The 23,732-nt window shown below is 40.1% G+C and overlaps 2 protein-coding genes across 2 annotated transcripts in view; one reads left to right on the top strand and one right to left on the bottom strand.

Annotated features, from left to right (window-relative positions):
• Positions 1 to 23,732, top strand: part of meis1a (Meis homeobox 1 a) — a 59,593-nt gene that overhangs the window by 3,803 nt on the left and 32,058 nt on the right. The gene's annotated exons all lie outside the window — the stretch shown is intronic.
• Positions 3,231 to 22,572, bottom strand: spred2a (sprouty related EVH1 domain containing 2a). Its single transcript, XM_067440908.1, has 6 exons — positions 22,183 to 22,572; positions 13,463 to 13,646; positions 13,196 to 13,364; positions 13,049 to 13,113; positions 8,584 to 8,733; positions 3,231 to 4,817 (listed from the first exon to the last, which is right to left on the bottom strand). The coding sequence occupies exons 1-6, from the start codon at positions 22,206 to 22,208 to the stop codon at positions 4,128 to 4,130; spliced, it is 1,284 nt and encodes a 427-aa protein (XP_067297009.1). The 5' UTR covers positions 22,209 to 22,572; the 3' UTR covers positions 3,231 to 4,127.

Raw genomic sequence — 23,732 nt, 5'->3', positions numbered from 1 at the left:
CAAAATGTTCCTACAAAGTTGGCAGCATGAAATTATCCAAAATGTCTTGATATGCTGAAGCATTAAAGGTTCCTTTCACTGGAACTAAGCCCAACCCCGGAAAAACCAACCCAGACCATAATCCCCCCTCCACCAAACTTTACACTTGGCACAATGCAGTCAGGCAAGTACCGTTCTCCTGCTAACCTCCAAACCCAGACTCTTCCATTGGATTGCCAGACAGAGAAGCATGATTGGGCACTCCAGAGAACACGTCTCCACTGCTCTAGTCCAGTGGCGGTGTGCTTTACTCCTCTGCATTCGATGCTTTGCATTGCACTTGATGATGTAAGGCTTGGATGAGTGTGTGTGTACAGAAGAAGCACCAACATGAATCTGGAGAGAGTCTGTATGGAGGAATGGTCTCTGATCTCTTTAACAGTGGGAAAAGGACAAAGAAGGACTCCTGTTGATTCCAGCATGGTCTTAATGTCTGCACATGCTGGAATTTGATGCTATTTGTAGTTACAGTTCCAAAGCTGGACAAGGCCTTTGGGACAGCCTCGCTCTCCCCATCTGTCTCACTCAAGCTGTTATTGACTCATTCGGGAGCTCACGATTAAGATGTTTTTTTGACTTTGCATTACAATGGCTGCACATTCATTAGACCTGTTTGATAATGCACAGGACACACTCAGATTGTTAGAGTGGGTCAATGGTGGTGTAATATGGGACATGCTGTCAATCCAGCATGTGCCCTGCTTTCTACACACACACACACACACATATACTGTCACATGTAATTCATACACACACACACACACACACACACACACACTTTTCCATAATATTGAATAGTGAAAAGTCTGTGGGACTTACTACCATTTGTCTATCATTGTCTATGTTTGCACACACCCTCATAATATTATAAGATTTAGGCAATATTAAGGTCAAACTTGACCTAATCTATTGATTAAATTGATGCAATTCAGCTCATAATCGTAGTTACCATAATGTTCGCAGGAATATGAGAAACTTAGTTATTGTTGAACATGTTTAGCAACATGGATAGGGTTGAGTGGGGGGGAAACTTTTACTATTCTAAAACTAAGCTTTTTTTGCAGAGAAAATTATGTTTGTATTTAACATTTATGGATTTAACAGATTTTGTGTGAAAATAAATCATAAAAGTCTTATAAACGTATAAGGTGGCGAGGTGAGACTTATTCAAAAACAATCACTTTAGCAAAGTTTGTACAATTTTCTTATTTTCATAATTAAAATAATACATATACTGTCATTAAAATATGTTAATATAGAAATATAATATTTTTAAATATGATGGTTTCATTATAAATGTGGTGATTATCTCTAAGGTGCACGCCCAACTTAAGATGTGATATTTACATTCTGAATCCAACCATTTCTTGTCAACAGATGGAAAAGTCAGCGGCGGTTTATTATTATGTTAATTATGGTGCCTTTTGCCCCAACAGCAGGAGTGCCTTTTGCCCCAAATACTATACTTTTACATATTCTTCCGTTATTGAAAAACTGTTGCTTTAATTAGCATACAAATCGCTGAGAGGATGTTTGTCTCAAAATATCTTCAATAATATTAGTGATTCCCTTTTGCTACTTAAATATACAACATTTTTAAAAACAAAATATTAGATCAAATTAACACAGAATACACTTTGCGCTGCTTCCCGTGATCTCATCTGTGATCAGAAAAATTTCCACGTGCATCTTGAAAAGTGGATGTTTTGGAAAGTTTTCCGTGTGGATGTGGCCTAGGTTTGAAAAAAAAAAATACTATTGTTACTATTGTAAATACTATTGTAAATCCTATATAGCCTAACTGTGATTTTCTGCAATAAAACAAGCTTTAAAAAAATTTTATTTTCTCTTTCTGTCATTATATCACTTAACATAAATCTGCCGCTAAGCACCTTCACACGCCAAAGACATATTTTTATACATTTGAACGTTGCCGTGGACACGTTTTATATAAATGACGTCCTAGAAGTTTACCTAACAATGCAAAAATATATTTCAGAGAAATTTCAGTAGACAAAAAACCTCGGACAATATGAGCTGTGGAAAATTACAAGTGATCCAAGAGCTTTATACTTTCATATCTGTCATGGCGCTGCTCTGAATAAGGTCTTGTAGTGTGTGTGTGTGTGTGTGTGTGTGTGTGTGTGTGTGTGTGTGTGCGCGCACATATATAGTGATATACAAAACTTTATATAAGAACAAATGTATTTATATTCAATATATTTTTATTGATATATTTGTTACAAAATATTCAAATATATACAAATATATAAATAGTTTGAGGGTTTGGAACAATTTTTTAAACAGTTGAAATGACACCGACTTATGACTTGTATATTAGTATACCAACATTTAACAATCTCTGAGCTTGTGAAGCATTTATGTTGTTGCTGAAAAGTAGTTTTCTCTATAATGGAGAAAATGAATGAGATTTTACTTCTGAAACCCTACTGACTGTTGTGCTCTATAGAGCAATCCACAAATGATCTGGACGTGCGTAGCATGTGGTGGTTGTAACCGGTTAATGGAGGGGGAAAATTACCTATTGTAATTGAAGTAACAGCGGCGTAACATTAATGATTTGTAGATGGACAGAACGGGTGAGACGGCACTGGCTGATTCAGGCACTTTCTTTTAATCTCAAAATGTTCAGGAGCATCAGACAGACAGAGAACTCACTCTCCTGGACACCAATAAAAAAATAAAACTGCTCCTCTTTTGTCACGCATCAGATAGTACTACTGCAAAAGCTTTTCACAGGAAGAGGGGGAAAGATTGATGACAGACACGAGAGAGAGAGAGAGAGAGATAGAGAGACAAACAGGACATAAAACATCAGCTAACACAGGATCACAGTCGTCATGACAACGCTGTCGCAGTCCACTGATTGGCTGGATGTTGTTTCGAAGGATGATGCTGATAGGCCAGCAACTGGAACTATATTTTGAGAACTTCACAACAACTTGCACAGTGTTCAGATAGATGTTTTTTCTTGTTTGTTGTTAGTTTTTCTAGTTTGTGTTGTGCTTAAGACAAAGGCAGAGAAAAAGACATCTTGTTTTTCGTCCTGTAGGAGGGGTACATCGATTTTGAGGCTGGTTTTCAAAACATCGATAACAGGCACACACACCTCACAAAACCTTATGAGAACACGTCCAACTCATATCTCACCCCAAAAGCGACCATTTTCATGATAATCAAGCACGCTATTTAAACAAGAAAATGATTAGTATTTAATGTACTCTTCCCTCTTTTCTTGTAATAAAAAACAATTCAAATAATTAAACACATTATGAGAAACATTATAGTAATGAGAATTATATTTTTTTGCATTATGGTAATGACACTTCAGTTGGCAAACATGCTTAATTTTCATGAAAGGCAAAATAACGCCCATTTCCTTTCGATTTTGGGGTAAAATATGACCTACACATGTTTTCTTGAGATTCACTCACACACATGCTTTACACTCGGGCAGCAATGTGTTTGCCATCAGTTTGCACACTGCAAATTAATATTGGCAATTTGGCAAAATGACATTTCCCACATCCGTTCTGACCTCACACGCACACACACGCACACATACTCACGAGATCTACCGTCCTACAGGTCAGCTATTTTGGATTCCTCTGGGTTTGTCTTATCTAGACGGAGTGGATCACAGTAGAAGAGAAGCCTCTGACTGGAGAGACATAACGAAAGGCTGACGGGAGAGTAAAATCAAATCAAACCAACATATTAAAACACAGACGAGACGGAAGGAAGATAATTCAAACCTTCAAAGCAGATGAGCATAAAAAATATAAAGTACCTGGATTTATATATTTATATCTACATATATTTATATATACTTTTCATATATAAATGAATATTTATCGTGTAGTCTTTTAAATGGAAGCTGAGGGTTACTCTTTTAAAAACAAAGAAAAATACAAACCAGGACAGCTGTCCAGTACAATTAAATTGAGAAAATAAAACATAAAATGGGGGAGGCAAAACTTAAATGCAGCCACAAGTTCATTCTTCCACTTTTCGTTTTGCATTTCACGCTGTAGTTTTTCCTAGCTGCTGGTGTGCTTGTGTCCCGTTCACCCCGCGGCTTTGTGCTTTCCGCCGCAGCAGTGGCACGCGACGCCACAGTGGTAGCACGCTCGCAACGGCGCATAGCAGCACATGCAGGGCGCTAGCAGCGACAGTCCCAGGAGAGCTAGCCAACGCAGGCAGAATCGCTCTTCGCTGGCGTCGCAGGAACACGGGTCCGAATAGTCGCCCTCTGGGTCCGACATACAATGGTAGAGCAGGCTGTCCGCACACCACATGAAGCTCACCCGACGAATGCACGTCTGCACGGGATCTGGGGCTTCCTGACAGCGCCCGCGCCTGTTTTCGGCCGGACTGAACATGTTTTGACAGTACACGCACCGCAAGCGCTCTCTGCTGTCCTCCACGCGCCGCGGCAGCCATTTTGCAGTCAGCGGCCGCGGCTGGCCAGTGACCACACCGCCACCGATGCCCGTTTTGCTATCGCGGGTTGTGTGTCCATCCCCGCTGAGTGGATACGAGTAAGTGTAGTCGTGTTTGGGAGGTTCAATCTTGGCGAGGTGAACGTAAGCGTCCGTAGCGTCTGGCTGCAGAGATTTGCCCCGTGTGGCTGTGGTGGCGTGCCGGTAGTCCTCATAGCCCGTTAACCAAGAGCGCTCACGTGGGTTAATCCGTACGATTTCCTCGTCCTCCTCGTGGAACCTTACGTGACGTGAACACGGGAACATGGGCACCGTCTGAATGGCAGAAACATAGAGAACGTTTAGAGAGTTTAAAGGAACTTTATGTAAGAAATTAATCATAAAATGGCCCTGATATGTCACTAGACTTTAAGAAATCATGTTAATTTCAAATACTTATATCACTGACAACAGTAGTCCGGCCAGGATATTGTCATTTAAAAGTTGTTGTTACAGCCCTCAACTAATGTTGACATGTTGAAATGTTGTGTTTTGGCCTGAAGCTCCGCCCTCCACCTATCGACCAATCCATTGGCCTTGGAACCATTGTGTGTGGGTGGGACAACAAGACCCACCCAGTTTTTAAGCCCAATGATGTTAGACCCACGCACTTTTATCATCTCTAATTCAGCACATGTCTGTTTACCTACCCCTAACCGAGAAACACTTATTATTAAACAAATGTTAGACGCTTTATTTTCACTTTTCTAATATTTTCTCAATTTTTATTAAAAAATAAATGCCTTTCTGATCTGATATGTGATGGGGAAAAGGGAGTAGAGCGAGTGTGGCAAAAGGCGGATTTGAACCTCTGCTCGATTTGCGTCAAAACCTGATGACATGCGTCTTTACCCCACACCATAGCCACGGTAAATAACTCAGTGATTTCCGTAATTTTGTCTGGCCCAATCATTTATTTAGTAAATATTTGTATTTAATGTAAATATGGCATCTAATGTTACTCAAGTAAAACAAATTCTGAGAGAGGACCCACCCACTTTTTATTTGCTTCCAACGCCCATGTATCAATCACGAAGTCAGTAGTGTTTCTGCGTCCGGGTTGCCAGATCTGCTCTAGTTACCACAGCTGCAGATCTACAAACATTCCTGCTGATCCTGCAGCCAATCTGGCAACCTCGAGTCAACCGCGATCCCACCTTTCAAACTTTAGTTAGTGTGTAATGTTGCTGTTAGAGCATAAATAATACCTGTAAAATTATAAAGCTCAAAGTTCAATGCCAAGCGAGACATTTTATTTGACAGAAGTTCCCTTTAAAGCCTACAGCGAACGGCCGGTTTGGACTACACCGCTGCACTTCCTGCTGTGATGACGTCACTAGAACCGTTTGTTCCTCCGCCCACAAGAACACGCAAAATAGGGGGCATGGTCTTGTTGCTCTCCCACGTGGAGAAGAGCGCGCATTCAGCGCTTGCATCGCCCCGTTATGGTAAGAGGCGGGACCTTTCCGGGCAAAGTGCGCTAAGCTGCTGTCCAATCACAACACGGGAAGCGCTGGCCCAATCAGAACTCGTTGGGTGTTTCTGAAGGAGGGACTTCATAAAACAAGGAAATCATCAGGCCGTTTTTAGGACAGAGGAAACAGCGCTGTACAGATAAGTAAATTGTGTGAAAAATACTGTTTGAAACATGAACTCATGTTATATTGCACACTGTAAACATAATCAAAGCTTCGAAAACACACAAAGAACGGGACCTTTAACACCAGCTGGATTTAAATACGAGAAGAATGAAGTGGAACTGGAATGGTTGATCTTGAACACACATCTTAATATTTTATGATAAAAAAAAGGAACAATTATCTTTAAAGGCTAAAGAGGCATAAAAAGAATGAAACAACATTGATTTTGCTACAACATTTTGGATTCAAGCTTTTTTGGACTTTATTTGGGATACAATTATTTTACAATCAATTGTATTCTTAAAATATTACTAACTCATGTAGGCCTGGGCTCTTTATTCCATTACAAATTGGAAATGAAATGATCAGATGGTGCTCCGTTGGACTTTTCTGACATCCGTTACTCTTCCCTGATGATGACCTCTGGCCTACTTTCTGGAAGATCTGAATTTCTGCGATCTGAATTTTAGAATATTGAATTTGATGATCTGAATTTATTCTTCATCTAAGATCTTGAATCTGTATTTTCATAAACTGAATATTTCCAGTCTATTAATTCAGAACAAAATATCTGCTGTTTGAATATACATGCCTATACAATTTCGACATAAAAACATTTCAGATGTGCTCAATTTCAAATGTTCTATATTCAACATTTAACAATTCAAATTCAGAACTACGTAAAATGCAACATAATATTCAATTTTGTTAGATTACACTTGTCAATAATTCAGATTTATACAATTCAAATTCAGATCATTTTGTCATATTTCTAGCTCCACAGTCTCTTTAGCTCCGCCCACTGCACTCCTCCACGACCTCGGCTGTTTTCGGAAAGAATCGGTTCAGTAATACCGCAGTACTACTCTAAAGGTACTCAAGATTAACATGAGATTGGCAAACACTGTGTGTGCTTTGCACCCTTTAAAAAACAGATCAAAGTCTGCCTGAACAGTATACCGCCCCTAGTGTCTAAATAATATACTGCAAATAACGACTCAAAGTGCAGTAAAACTAGCCTGGATGCCAGCCGAACTCAGCCCCGCCCACAATATTTGAGCATGGGCAGTTCGGTCTGGCCTCGATCCATAGAGGAGTAATTATCCCCGAACAGAAACTGACCAATGAAATCATCAGGGCGGGCTTTAGACGATGACGGACAGATGATCAACAGTAACGTAATCATGCACGCCATCAAAGGGGCTTGGATTATATTTGTTCGAATCCTAAACGGAGAGCTTGTTTGTATATTCCTCTTCACTATTTCTCTCAAAAATGATGATCATGTTGGGTCAGTACTCTGTGTATCATTAAATTCTTTTATTTTTTTACAACACCGGCTAAGATCGTTTATTCCAGCGAGTGTGCAGACAGGGTTGCCAAGCTTTACAACAAACCCCACCAACTACTAGCCCTAAACAATAGCTTCTCGGGGGTTCTCCGGGAACAAAATGGTGTTTGGGGGGTAAAATGTGTGTTATTTTGGCAAGGTTGCCTGCTTCGCACTCATGTCTATAGATCATAATAGTCGCTTCAACCCACGGACATAGAAAACAACCGCGGAAAAAAATGCGGACTTGGCCAGAAAGTGCAGTTGAGCTCTGTTGACATTTGAGAACTAGCGTACTGTGTCGCTTCGTTGCTCTGATTGGTTGTAGCTCTATCCAGTTGATGTCTTTCCTGGTTCGGTTGAAACACACCCCATAATCTCAGCCCAATGGAACAGTTTCAGACTCATTTTCTGACTAGAATCGAGTATGACCACTAGCCTAGATAGATATGTATGTTTATTACGCTATTGTGTGTGTTATGTAGCCTGACAAGCCAGACCCACATCAAGATGTTTGGTCTGGAAATTCACCATTGACAGCTCAATCCGAGGGGCGGATAAACGGTTGTCTTTCAAACTCCCTCTGCACGCGATAGGATAGCGCTACAACCAACCAGAGCAACGAAGGTGAAGCAGAGCTAGTTGATAGATTAAACATTCGCCGTATCCGGTCGGCTAAACTCCGAACACATCTTCCCTTTTTAAGAATGACTTCAGTGCCGTTCTTTGTTCTTTTCTCAGAGAAAAGCTTAACTGCAAGTCTTCCAGAGTCACGTTCAGAGCTGATTCGAAAGACCGCCACCGTTCGCCAGTTTCTGTGTTTACTAGAAGCACGCAAACGCAACTCTTGCGTCACTGTGGCCCCGCCCACAGACTCTATACACGATGTGATTGGCCCGGCAAGAGTTTGGCGTTTACAGCTTAGAAGGGTATTGAGAGTTGCTAGACGACACTTGCGGGCAGATTAGATTTCTAGCCTATATGACCACGTCAGGCTACAGTAAAGCAGTATATTGATTGAGATGACAACTTGAGTAAATGTTGCACAAACAGATGATTTATACAAACTCACCTGTTCCAGGTAGTAGCGTTCAGAGTGCCTGTGCTGGTCATAGAGATGTCCCAGAATGCAATGGTGGGGCTCAGAGAAGCTGATTGGTGCGAGTGTCTGAATGGATGTCTCTCTCTTCTGAGACGAGTTAGACGAGCTGTCTGTGGCATTCTGACGGACAGAGAGAGAGAGCAAGAATAGAAATTGTTTCCCAATTTGAGCATGTTGGCAGGATCATGGTGACTAGGCACAAACCAAAAGACTCCCCACCCTTGAACGAGGCACAATTTTTTGTTGAATTTGGTCATCAGATGGTCAAGAACTGCACATTTAACTTTCACCATGTCAGAGAAAATGAAAGTGTCTGTATAAACTGATCAGATCAACAATATCTGTATAAAAGCATTTAAAACGTCTCACAACAACACGGCACAGGTCATTCTGCTTGCCCTTTGACCCTGTGTCTGGGTGCGTAAGGTTTGTGTAAATGAAGTGCTTGAGAACTATCATCAGCACTATTATCTCTGACCTTCAACCCCTGAAATCCACACTGTCTCCTTCCTGTGGCTCTTCCTGAAGCCTGGAGCCTGAGTTTAGAGCCAGCAGTGTGTGTGTGTGTGTGTGTGCGTGTGTGTGTGTGTGTGTGTGTGTGTGTGTGTGTGTGTGTGTGTGTGTGTGTGTGTGTGTGTGTGTGTGTGTGCAAGCATCTGCTTTAAGAGTTGACAGAGAGCCACAGGGCCATCAATAACTCAAGAGAGAGTTTGTGTGTGTATGTGTGTGTGTGTGAGAGAGAGAGAGAGAGCTCAAGATGATTACAAACACAGCTCGCCTCTCTTAAGTAATCTGGCTCCTTTCTTCTGCAAAGACTGAAATCTGCACTACACTGTAAAAACTTAAAACTGTTCAATTTACAGCAAAAAAAAAACTGGCAGCTGCAGCATCGGGTTAACATGTGAGCCTAAAATAATGCTATAAACATCAACTACACTACATAACTCCCCAGTATACATAACGGACAACATGAAAAAATAAGAACATGGCTATTTAAATAAAATATAAGCATATGTGATGCATCTTTTTGAACATTTTTGAACGTTTTTAACCAGAAATTATATGTTACAAAACAAACGTATTTTCAACAATATGTTAAAGGCCCACTGAAGTGCTTTGAACCGTGCAGCATTATTCAATGTGTTGACGTAATTTCCCCTGAAACGGCTCCAGCTGTAAGAAGTGTCTCTAGTCAACGCTCTGGGTCTAGACTATGTGTGTGTGCTGGGATGGTGTGCGTGAAACAAACATAAAAACAGACTTCATTTACCTCAACTGAAAGCATATTTACACTGTCTGAACCATTTCCTATCGCATATATAGTGTGCTATGTGCCATTCACCATGTAGAAAATAGTAATGTGTGAACAAGGGGCCGGTTTCAGCCGCAGCATCAACATCTCGTTATAATGTAGGGGGCGGGGCTTCAGATTCTAGAGAGCATTTGATTGGACAGAAGATGTGATGAGAAGGTGAAGTCTGCGATGATGTCACCAAAATCTGTGATTCATTTCAACGGAAGTGAGAGACTGTAAGTTTTGAATGCTTATGTCTCCTAAATGCGAATTTTGTAATTTTTTTATTCATCTTATTCATAACCTTAAGGCTAACATAGTCAAACTAAAAGCAAAAAAATGTTTGATTTCAGGGAGCCTTTAACATTAGTATATATATATATATTATATATCTTACTGTAAATGTTAATTTTACTTACACAATTTAACATAACTTTACTGTAAAAATACATTTTATTATGTTATTGAAAATATTGACCATAAATAATAAGGTGATACATTTAGAAAAAACAAATATAAAAGCATTTGCGATCTTGTTAAATGTATAAGATAATTTATACTATTCACTTATAAATAGGATAAAATTTATTTCAAATTTTTACAATATTTGTTTTCTGTAAAGTCCATGTATTGCCTTGTTAATTATAACGCACAATAATATAATTAATTAAAAAATGTGTTATTATATAATTAATAATATGGTTCATTCAGACACAGACAAACGGACAGATCTATGAAAGTGTAAATGTGAGTGTGCATCTACAAACATGCTAAGTACATACACAGTTGTGTGCATAATGTCTGGATGGAAATGTATTTGTGGCTGTGCTAATTATCACTTTAGACTTTACCTCAGAGGGAATTAGACATCCAACAGCTGCTGCCCATTCTAAACCTACAGCACACATCCCATCTCTCTCCCTCTCTAAACTTAGGAGCGACTGACTACTCTGATTAGTAATAATCAGTGTCTGGCTGGGCTTGTATGAATAGCTGTGAGTCATAAACTTCTAAAGTTAGCGATTAGAGGAACACCACTGCTGAGCGACCGAGGCAAACGCTGATCACTGAGCACCTAAAGTCTGAATTCAAACCAAAAGAAACCTTTCTTAACTCGGTACAACCATGGGCTTTTGAATGCATGCGTGCGTGTTAAATGGACTCTTGTATCTGACGACTTGGTTGAGGCATTGTTGTGTTGAATTAGGAGCAATAGGAGGACAAAGGGGGCAAAGGTCACTTCCTGAGCACAGCTCACACACACACACTCACACACAAAACCATTCATCAGAAAAATGATGGCAAGTGACCCATTAATAGCACCTATTCTCAGAGGTTGGGTAGTGCATGAATAGAAAAAAGATTATAATACCCTGTGTATATTTGAACATTCATGATTAGTCATAATGATTATGCTGGAGAAAGTTAAGCAATGCCAAGATGCAAGAAAGAGATGTTTTACAAGCTTTTGATAAGGCTGATTCATTTCTATTAATCATTTTGAAATGTTTGAATGAATCACTTTCAAAACTCTGATTAAACTATTTGTTTCATCACTCAAAAACGTGCACAGAAGCATGAAATGTGTCATATTAAAACAACGTGTGCACGTAAATCTTGCCATTTATTACAATAGATTGCTGAAGTAGTGTATATACAGTGAGGAAAATAAGTATTTGAACACCCTGCTATTTTGCAAGTTCTCCCATTTGGAAATCATGGAGGGGTCTGAAATTGTCATCATAGGTGTATGTCCACTGTGAGAGACATAATCTAAAAAACTAAATCCAGAAATCACAATGTATGATTTTGTTTACTATTTATTTGTATGATACAGCTGCAAATAAGTATTTGAACCAGTGGCGATTTCTTTAAGACTGTAAGGGAAGCTCGGCTTCCCTTATAATGTCACAAAATTAATGGTCAAATATGTACTATTGTATTAACATTTTATTGACTAAAAATGCGTAAGAAAACGCTCATCTCAAAGACGAGTTTGTTCAGAATCAGTTACATATAGCAGGTCGGCTGACTCGATTTCCTTCTCATACATTCCCGCAGCATCACAGTGCATTTCCCTATTGAAGCCCAGCGTCCATTGACTTCAATGGGGCTGCTTTGAACGTTTTTTTTGCAGTGCTTCGAAACTAGACGGTCATTGGATAAACGCTGCGATTATGTCCCGCCCACGGACGCTCAGCGGTTCTCTGGGGGTGAATGGGGAGTGGGCTGGCCCGGACTCTGAGCTTCTTCGTGATGATTGGAGGGTCTGTCAAAAGACTGCATCTCCTTTTTGACTGACAGCGATTCTGTACTATAAGGAATCACTGAAGCTATTCGCGCTCAGTCCCATCGCGGATTTCTCGAGTTCACTCGAAATAAAAACTGCTGCAACCTATTTCTTTGATATTTGCTTGGCGAAATTGCTTGACTTTCATCATACATTTTACACAATTATACACCACATTCCTTGTTTCAGTTTTACAGAGTTTAATATTTTTTTATAGCTCTGCTGGCCATTGAGAGGACACTGGTCAAGTCACTTGAAAAGACTCCTAGTTGGGACGACGGGTCACTGACCATTTTCTTGAAAAGGAACGTAGGGCAGAATTTACTTTTAAATAAATAGACAATTTTATGATGTAAAAAATAAATAAATGAGCTTCCCCTCTCTGACAGACCAGTAGCCGCCACTGATTTGAACACCTGTCTATCAGCTATAATTCTGACCCTAAAAGACCTGTTAGTCTGCCTTTAAAATGTCCACCTCCACTCCATTTATTATCCTAAATTAGATGCACCTGTTTGAGGTCGTTCGCTGCATAAAGACACCTGTCCACCTCATACAATCAGTAAGAATCCAACTACTAACATGGCCAAGACCAAAGAGCTGTCCAAAGACACGAGACAAAACTGCAAACCTCCAAAAGGCTGGAAAGGGCTACGGGGAAATTGCCAAGCAGCTTGGTGAAAAAAGATCCACTGTTGGAGCAATCATTAGAAAATGGAAGAAGCTAAACATGACTGGCAATCTCCCTCAGACTGGGGCTCCATGCAAGATCTCACCCCGTGCACATTCCCACTCATTTTGCTAGCACGGGTCACATATAGAGACTCTAGTCAGACTGTATGGAGACTCACCGTGAAAACATCATCATCGCCCAGTTCAGCTTCATTCTGCAGGGTGGAGGAAGAAGTAGTGGAGCCTAAAGAAAAAGCAAGATTCACGGTATAATCTTAGTCACAATGCTGCACAATGAACAATAAACAGTTTCTCATCTGGCTCACCCTCCGTAAGGTCCTCGATCGCCTTTCTCACACCGCGATCAAACGCTCGGGCGTCGGCGGGGCTCTGGAATGACAGGCCACACTTCCTGTTGTCCACTCGCCAGTGATGGAAAGTGGGCGTGGCTTTAGTGTAGACCAGATCTTTCTTCAGAAAGCATTGCAGGATCACCTGCTCCACACACACAGAGAAAGAGAAAGATATTAGGCTTTAAAAAGCCGATGTTTGAACCATGTGTAATGGAGACTCGCATGCATCAACTCTCTAACCTGCTTGTCTTTGAGTCTCTCGCCAAAGATGAGAAAGCCGCTGCGTCCCAGGATCTCCAGGTCAGATGGGACCACCTTACAGACGCCCACTCGACTGAGACCTCCGCCCTCCTGAGCCAGCCAACCCCCGCTAGACTCATCCCTCGTCATTACCACAGCTTTCACTCGCACTATGTAACTGTCACTGCAGGTAGAGACAGAAGGATTTGTCTTTTATTTATAAGGACATTTATTTCAATTTCAATGAACATTTTGATTTAACGACTACAAATTAAAAGGGTAGTACTTCAGCTCTGGGAAGATTAATCTATATTTAAACTGGGTCATTAATGTAGTATAATTATTTTTTTATTTGGTGCTTTCTAGACTGAGAAAAGACAGAAAATTTATTTTTGTCTCATGGGGATGAAAGACAACAATTCCCAGAATGCTTCACTAGCCTATGAGGCCACTCCCAAAGCCGCCGCTACAGGATCACTTTCCCACCACTTTAATTTTTTATAAAATCAGTTCAGTTAGAGAACAGACACTACAATTAAAAACTGAACATGCCTGTTTAATAAAGTGTGAGTGAGCCGAGCATCTGTCAAAGCACAAACGCTGCAGAAGTCAGATTACAAATGAGCTGAAGGAGCTCTCGTGATGAGAGCTGAGGTAAACACGTCCGCGCTCGCGACAGTCGTTCACAGCGCGTGTTCAGTCTGCCACGTTTTCAGTTCACGCCCTTGGAAGCTTAACTTTCATAGGAATTAATTTGAGAAGTTAAAACACTCCCTTTGCTCCGCACCGCTCCGTTTACATGAATGCCTGAGTGCTGTGAGTGAGATCCATCCCCCATGTGCGAGTTGAAAACATGCGGAAATAGCGCCTCTGCTGGCTGTAGTCTTTAGCCTCTGGCCAAAAATTCATCAGATGACACGAATTGACGATATTTGCGTCATTGGAGGATTTTTCAAGAAATAAAATGCATAAATCTCTTGTCTCAGGGGGACATGGGGGGGGGGGGGGGCACAATCTTTTCGAATATACTCCAGGGTTTTTACTGATAGACAGCCATATGCTAATCGCTGAAGTAACCCTTTAATAATTACACATTTTAACATTTTTATCATGAGAAAAAATATTTTTACAAATTAACTTTTGCGAAATTATAAAAAAGAAAAGAAAACAGATCTTGGGGTTATTTGCATTTGAAACCATTTGACTTGTCATGTCATGAAAAGGTCAAATTTTCAGAGATATTTTAAGATACTACATCATTTTATATTTACTATAATAATATATAAGCACCCACAAACATTTGTTACATGTTACATATACTTACTATAGTAATAACAGTAAATGATGCATAATTACATGCAACTTACACTCAACCAAACACTAATCCTACCCTAACCCTATAGTAAGTATTAAATATTACTTGGTACTTAAATGTATAATTACACTGTAACAATGACACCTTAATATAAAGTTTAACCCTTTATTTTGAGGTGATGTAGTTACATTGTTCTCAATCAAATAAGTACTGAGTAATAGTAATTATAGAGTTATGGTTAGGGATTGGTTTAGGGTTAGTTATTTGTAGTTGTACATAATTTACTGTTATTAGTAACATTTAACTACGTCACCTTAAAATAAGGTGTTACCAAATATATGTATAAATCTACACATAAATATGTATAAATATGCTGACTTTTGGTTCAGTGATGTCAAAGCTTATGCTAAAATACCAGCATCTAAGCCAAGAAGCCTGATTGGGCCCAGACGTGACTCATAATGATGACATCATAATCCATTCGGGAAGATGCCTGAGCTAACAAATGACAGCTCTGTGTTTTAAAAATAAGGTTTATTGAAATCTTGAAGAGGATGATATTCGTTATGCTAATTATATTTCTGGTCATTGTTTAAAGACAGTGATATGTCTTAGGCAGATATGATAATGCCATCCGAAAAGCTGAACTTATTTTAATGTAGAACCATGTGCAAAATATGACAGACGGTTTAACAAATGCAAAACTTGGGATCAGGATTTCACAGGATGTAATTTGCATACTGACTGTGGTAGAGCATGGGAACTTCGATTACAGTCTCATCTTTATCCCGTATTAATGATGGCATTAACTCGCCAGTCAGTCTCAGAACAGCTGATATACACTACCTCAACTTTCATTCACAGCTCATGTCTGAAAATCCATTTTAAAGAGTAGCATAAGTGTCCAAATAATACATGCCCAACACCCATTATGCTTACATTTTTAGGGATGCCCCAGACTAAAGATTTTTCTAGTCAGTAGTCGCTCATTTAAACGGTTAGGTCACTCAAAAATGAAAATTCTGTCATCATTTACCCTCATTCACACCCTCATTCATCACCTGTAAAACTTTCGAAACATAAATTAAGATCTTTTTCAAAAAAAAAAGAAGATTTTTTCTATTGACAGCTACGGAACTACCACTTTGTCGCTTCAAAAAGTTCATAAAGATATATAACTAAAGCTAATCCATATGATCTGAGCAGTTAAGTCTAACTTTACTGAAGAGACTTGATCGCTTTATATGATGAACAGTCTGAATTTAGGCTTTTATTCACATATAACTATTCATCAACTCAAACATCAGTTGTGGTAAATGGAAGCTCAAACTTGTTTGCTTGATGTGCAGGAACCAATGAGGTTCATTCTCGTGTTATGCAGCACGTTTGAGCTTCAGCAAGAACCAATGAGGTTCATTCTCGTGTTACGCAGCACGTTTGAGCTTCAGCAAGAACCAATGAGGTTCATTCTCGTGTTACGCAGCACGTTTGAGCTTCAGTAAGAACCAATGAGGTTCATTCTCGTGTTACGCAGCACGTTTGAGCTTCAGCAAGAACCAATGAGGTTCATTCTCGTGTTACGCAGCACGTTTGAGCTTCAGCAAGAACCAATGAGGTTCATTCTCGTGGTAAGTAGCACGCTTGAGCTTCAGCAAGAACCAATGAGGTTCATTCTTGTGTTACGCAGCACGTTTGAGCTTCAGCAAGAACCAATGAGGTTCATTCTTGTGTTACGCAGCACGTTTGAGCTTCCGCAAGAACCAATGAGGTTCATTCTCGTGTTACGCAGCACGTTTGAGCTTCCGCAAGAACCAATGAGGTTCATTCTCATGTTACGCAGCACGTTTGAGCTTCAGCAAGAACCAATGAGGTTCATTCTTGTGTTACGCAGCACGTTTGAGCTTCCGCAAGAACCAATGAGGTTCATTCTCGTGTTACGCAGCACGTTTGAGCTTCCGCAAGAACCAATGAGGTTCATTCTCGTGGTAAGTAGCACGCTTGAGCTTCAGCAAGAACCAATGAGGTTCATTCTTGTGTTACGCAGCACGTTTGAGCTTCAGTAAGAACCAATGAGGTTCATTCTTGTGTTACGCAGCACGTTTGAGCTTCAGTAAGAACCAATGAGGTTCATTCTCGTGTTACGCAGCACATTTGAGCTTCAGCAAGAACCAATGAGGTTCATTCTCATGTTACGCAGCACGTTTGAGCTTCAGTAAGAACCAATGAGGTTCATTCTCATGTTACGCAGCATGTTTGAGCTTCAGCAAGAACCAATGAGGTTCATTCTCATGTTACGCAGCACGTTTGAGCTTCAGCAAGAACCAATGAGGTTCATTCTCGTGTTACGCAGCACGTTTGAGCTTCAGTAAGAACCAATGAGGTTCATTCTTGTGTTACGCAGCACGTTTGAGCTTCAGCAAGAACCAATGAGGTTCATTCTCATGTTAGGCAGCACGTTTGAGCTTCAGTAAGAACCAATGAGGTTCATTCTCGTGTTACGCAGCACGTTTGAGCTTCAGTAAGAACCAATGAGGTTCATTCTTGTGTTACGCAGCACGTTTGAGCTTCAGCAAGAACCAATGAGGTTCATTCTCATGTTAGGCAGCACGTTTGAGCTTCAGTAAGAACCAATGAGGTTCATTCTTGTGTTACGCAGCACGTTTGAGCTTCAGCAAGAACCAATGAGGTTCATTCTCGTGTTAAGTAGCACGTTTGAGCTTCAGTAAGAACCAATGAGGTTCATTCTTGTGTTACGCATCACGTTTGAGCTTCAGTAAGAACCAATGAGGTTCATTCTCGTGTTACGCAGCACGTTTGAGCTTCCGCAAGGACCAATGAGGTTCATTCTTGTGTTACGCAGCACGTTTGAGCTTCCGCAAGAACCATTGAGGTTCATTCTCATGTTAGGCAGCATGTTTGAGCTTCAGTAAGAACCAATGAGGTTCATTCTCGTGTTACGCAGCACATTTGAGCTTCAGTAAGAACCAATGAGGTTCATTCTCGTGTTACGCAGCACGTTTGAGCTTCAGTAAGAACCAATGAGGTTCATTCTCATGTTACGCAGCACGTTTGAGCTTCAGTAAGAACCAATGAGGTTCATTCTTGTGTTACGCAGCACATTTGAGCTTCAGTAAGAACCAATGAGGTTCATTCTCGTGTTACGCAGCACGTTTGAGCTTCAGTAAGAACCAATGAGGTTCATTCTCATGTTACGCAGCACATTTGAGCTTCAGCAAGAACCAATGAGGTTCATTCTTGTGTTACGCAGCACGTTTGAGCTTCAGCAAGAACCAATGAGGTTCATTCTCGTGTTACGCAGCACGTTTGAGCTTCAGCAAGAACCAATGAGGTTCATTCTCGTGTTATGCAGCACGTTTGAGCTTCAGCAAGAACCAATGAGGTTCATTCTCGTGTTATGCAGCACGTTTGAGCTTCAGCAAGTTTTTTTTTTCATGCTTTAAGCATGTACGGTTGTGCTTCCATTTATGTTCACTGATAAAGGTTTATATGTGAATAAAAGCCTAAATTCAATCTGTTCATAGAATCTCTAAAGAAAATTTGGACTAAACCGCTCATGGATTTATTTTACGACCACTTTGTACACTGCGGTGCAAGCTGGTAAAATTATATCGTCTTCTAAATAATCCTGCAAGCCCTTTACTATTTTCTCTTTAATTAGATTGCATGAAATAGTGATATAAATGCAAATGCAGATCCCAATGTGTTGATTAAATAAAATACTTTTTTTGATCAGGTTTTATGCATATGGTGCCATGTTCCTCATGACAGTTTTTCTAAAAATTAAATCCTCTTCCAAAAGAAAAACAAGAAAAATTGTAATATATTGCATTTCTTACAGTAACCCCTGTATTGTGATATGTATCATATCGGCAGATTCTTGGCGATACACAGCCCTAGTGAACACAATGCAATGATATACAGCTGCCAAAGCTAGCATTGTCTCCCACACACTGAACAACATGCAAAGGAAAAAATTAATTCAGAACTTCCACTCTTTAAAACTCAATTCCCATCACAGCATTGCAGTCTCTTCATTCTGTATTTCACTACCCTAACACTTCCAGCAAGCGGCTGGCTCGGAAATCAATCCTTATCCTTACCGTAAATCCATCAGAACAGTTCATCTGGACTGACTTTACCTCAAAGTCACTCTCTATTCCCCGCTCAGATATTATTGACCCATAATGGTGGTGCATATAGGTCATGCTGGTTTGATCAATATAGATTGCATTCCTCCCCTCCCAAACGGCCCAGAGGATGGAGAGGGCATCCGGGTCTGAGGTCTGGGCGCCAGCCAGTTCACGTGAGCATATACACTCTCCTCCAGGCTACAGTCATTACCAATGGGGAGCCACTGGTTTGCTCAGCACGTTTTTGAGTAACTCACATTCCTCTCCAAAAAAAAAGTCACACAAACATCAGCATTCTAGAGTTTCCAGAAAACTCAGAAAATTAGAATTTTAAAGGAATATTTCAGCCAAAACATCCTTTACTCATGTGTATGTCATTCTGAAGAAGGGAATAGATTACAAGGTTGTAATGACATGAGTAAATGATGACAAAACATTATTTTCTTTTTTTTAGTCCTTTACAGTTAATTTTAAAAACTGAACTCCCTAACCATAACTCTATAATTACTATTACTCAGTGCTTATTTGAGTAAGAACAATTTAACTACATCACCTCAAAATAAAGGGTTAAACTTTATATTAAGGTGTCATTGTTACAGTGTAATAATACATTTAAGTACCAAGTAATATTTAATACTTACTATAGGGTTAGGGTAGGATTAGTGTTTGGTTGAGTGTAAGTTGCATGTAATTTTGCATCATTTACTTTTATTACTATAGTAACTACATGCAACATGTAACAAGAGCAGATATGGTGATACAAGGCCTAAAGGCCAAGGGTCAATTGCAATAGCACACAGGACGTAGCGAGAACAACACCGCATCCAAGCACTAAGGACAGTGACCTATTTAGACAATATCAGTCACGCAAACTCAAAATATATAAATCAGGCAAAGGCCACCAATGGTTTTGAGTAAAAATGTTGCTTATTATAGTAAAACTATTTAAAAGGTTATAGATCCAATTCAATGTCCTTAAACACTTTCAAACAATAAGAATTTAAAGTAAACTGGCAGACAATTTTTTTGTGACAAATATTTGTTAGACCCGGTTTAGACCCTAATGTTTGATACAGACTGCGATTTCTGCAATCCTATTACGAATCACACTGTACAACATCATGGATCTAATAAACTTGAATACGATTTTAAAAAAAAGCACTGGGCAATTTGTGGGGTCAGTTAAGTCAGCAAAGTTAACAAAAAGCCTAGCATTTGGTATACAACGGCTTTGCAACCTCATGCATGGCCTTCAGACTTTTTTGTTCAGGTTCCCAGACATAGGCTGTGTTTCAAACTTGAAGACATGATGAAACTTCAATGTGGTAGCCTACCTGGTGCCATAACGGTTTAGACTACACAAAAAGAGAGATATGCCTATTAAGTAAATGGGGAAAGATTTCCTTGCAAGAAATGAATCGTGCAGAGTAATCCATTCATTATGGGCACGTCATTGAGAACCAAACAATCGAGAGGCGTGACAGCAAAGTAACGCTTCACTGCTTCACCCACCTCTTTCACTTCCGCCGGATCTTTGTTTAATCCTCTCACCATTGTTTCCCTTTACAATCATCCCGGGAGCGCCTTCTCAGAAACCTCCTCCCATTTTGGAGTAGCCCGTAGCCCTCCCCTCCGCCGATAAAAGTCAACATTTCACAACCCCGGGCTATTATATGGGCCTTTACATCCCAGTGTGACACACGTATTTACTCAAACGGGTGTGAGTGTGCCATAAATTAAACCAGGAGAAATTCCCCGCCAGCTTCAGGGTTACGCTCTTGCGATACATCTCCAGTAGAGGAAATATAGGCTATGCTGAGTTCAAGCAATTCAAATGTAAAATTGAACTATTGCACAATTGCAATTCCAACAAAGTTTAGAGTGGTCCTTGATTATAAATTGATGTATTTTAACGATGTTTCAGAAGTCAGATTACTAGAAAGTTCGCGAACAAAAAAGTAGCTTGGTGTTAGGCCTACTACGTTTAAAATGTAGCTTTCAGACATTTAATTGTTAGCTTACTGCGAAGTAAAAAAAAAAACGGTAAATGTATAATTAATTCAGTAAAAAAAGTAACGTCTTCAGTTGACGTTACAACGAGTAGGGGGAATTATAACGACACTTTTGAAGACGCCTTGACATTAGTTTTCACAGGTTAAGCCAAGGTAAAGTAAACAAATCTAAAATACTTTAATTTCTAGTAGCCTGGACCAACATTCTGAGATACGAGTTACAGACGTTAAAACCCAGCTAAATAATATAAGAATAGCTCTAAATCAAACTACTTAACGACAAACGTTCACACAATCGTTTGATCACAACGGTTTGCGACATAAGACCATCCAAATAAACATCGCCTTAATACAGATTGAGTGTGTTACAGAAGTTGATTTTAAGCCTTTAAAGAGCTCACCGAGTTAACGAGCCATTTAACACGGCCCTAATGCTATTAACGACACTTTGATAGTCCGAGTCAAACTACTGTGAAGAGTGTTTATGTTATTCAGAAGAATGTGGCGAAAAGTAAGTAAAATATAGGCTAGCCTGTTAAACACTAGCCTACTGTTATGACAATGAGCTACATTCACCTAATTTTCGCGTTCGCTTCTTGCAAATAGAAGAAACATCCTGATTAAATTCAACATTTAAACGCACATAGGCCTTTATGTGTGATATAGGGCCTGCTTTAACACCAGGACAGCTCTGAGGCGCTCTCTCTGCTGTGCGCGCCCCCGCCTGTATTTTTATGAATGAAGGACAGTATGCAAATGAGAGCGATTCACGAAAAAGAAATGGCGGATATAGCATGTCAGACCACCACAAAGAAAGACACCAAAAACGGCCGCTCCGAGAGCGTTCACAAGCTCAATGCTCTAGTGTTGTGTGTTTATGAACTTCGCAGTCGTCTATTTGATTCCTCGGAGCGGTAATTCGTCTTTATAGGGTCGAGGTGATACATGGAATTCAGTAAAGGATCCCTCCACAAAATGTTTCCGCTCGAGCCCCTCCTCCTCCTCCTCCCCCCGTTCTCGGTTTGAGACCAGAGCCCTGCAGCAGGGGCCCAGCACTCAAAATCTTTTTGACACTGCATTGTTTCTTAGTGTTAACATGTCCAACGTCCCTGTCGGAAGCGCATGCACGAATTCCCAGCATTTGACTGACCCCTCGTATAGCTCGGGAGCACATTCTTGGACACAGGATGAGATTTCCATTCGTGTCCACATGCGTCGTTTTCTTAAAAAGTGAATACTCACTCGTCTGGGTGCGATTCCTCAGTCATTTTCCCCCTCGTTTCACCTACAATAGAAATAATATCCCACCGCGGGCGCGCAGCGTTCGGGCTTCATGTTGTCTCGATTTTCCACCTCGCCTTTTTTTTTAAAGTCCAGTGCATCAACGAGTTTCCCCCAAATCCGTTTCAGCGCTCTTTATTTTCGCTCTTGCACTTTTATCCGTCACTGTTAGCAATGCATCTGCTTGAAGAGCCAGGAATCCTCGCGTTATGCAACATCCCGATGGCTATATCGATGGTTTTTCGCCTCGCGTCGCCTGCCGTGGCTGAAGCCTGCGCGCTGGTCTCGAAGAGGAGCCCCCATCTCTCACTACTCCATGTTGGATTGTGTAGTCAGCAGCAGGCGAGCGCTGCCGACACTGGGGGGGGGTGGGGGGAGGGAGGGGGGCTTGCGGAAGCAATGACGTCACACTGGGACGACTGCAGCCCGTTTTGGACTGAGGGATCTCCAGCGTGACGGCCTGCTCCAACGTCCTGCCACCTAGTGCCTCCTCTCACCTACATCTATAGGCTGTTCGGGGTTATTATTTCCTCCATAAAAATAGCCTAATAGTTCTTTGAGAACACATATGTCCAGTTTAAGCGTGGCAGCTGGTTTCTAGGCAAGGGAAGCAATAGAAGGACCATTTTTGGTTCCACAAAGAAACTTTCCTCGTTTATTTTAGAGCATTTCTCTAAATCTGGATGTCATGTTAAGAGCACATTCAGGGCTTTTCAGAGATACTGAAAATGTTTCGACGTTTCACCAGAGCTACAACTTTGAAATGACTGAATGGTCAAATTTAGCATGTTTAAATATGATATTTTGTAATTAATTATCATTTAAATCCGACTTATTTTCAAACTGTTTGTTATAAATCAACATCTCGGGAAAATATTATGGGGTTTCTAATCAAAAATATGAGTTTCTGTTACATTCGTCACTTAAATCATGTTTATCAGGCATTTTGGGAAACGCAAGTGAATAGGGAAATAAATGACATAGCCTATCAATATTCCTATGAAATATTAGATATTATTTGGAAAGTGTTGCTAATTATTATTCCCATTATTACACTTCTTTTTTCATTACATGTTGCTCCGGGAACACATTAATATGCAAATTAGATGTAGTGTATATGCATTTAATGGGAAACTCATGTGTGGTCATTTTACCCATATTGCATAAAGTAAAATGATATCTCAATTCAGCCTGGTATATCTTTCATAACACACTTGAGAATAATTTTCTAAACAGTTTTTTTTTTTTTTTTCATTTTGTGTAATTTATTTTTTCCTAAATTCAAAAGACTTTGTGTGTGTACTCTCTCTCTCTCTCTCTCTCTCTCTCTCTCTCTCTCTCTCTCTCTCTCTCTCTCTCTCTCTCTCTCTCTCTCTCTCTCTCTCTCTCTCTCTCTCTATATATATATATATATATATATATATATATATATATTCTACTATGGAAGTCAATGGGTGCCGTAAACTGTCTTATGTGGCTACCCATATATTCTTCTAAACATATTTTTTGTT

The sequence above is a fragment of the Pseudorasbora parva genome, chromosome 4 (genome assembly GCF_024679245.1).
Source record: "Pseudorasbora parva isolate DD20220531a chromosome 4, ASM2467924v1, whole genome shotgun sequence".
In the NCBI taxonomy this organism is placed as follows: domain Eukaryota; kingdom Metazoa; phylum Chordata; class Actinopteri; order Cypriniformes; family Gobionidae; genus Pseudorasbora; species Pseudorasbora parva.
The sequence above is the reverse complement of the archived record's forward strand: the minus strand, read 5'-3'. Positions and strand labels throughout refer to the sequence as shown.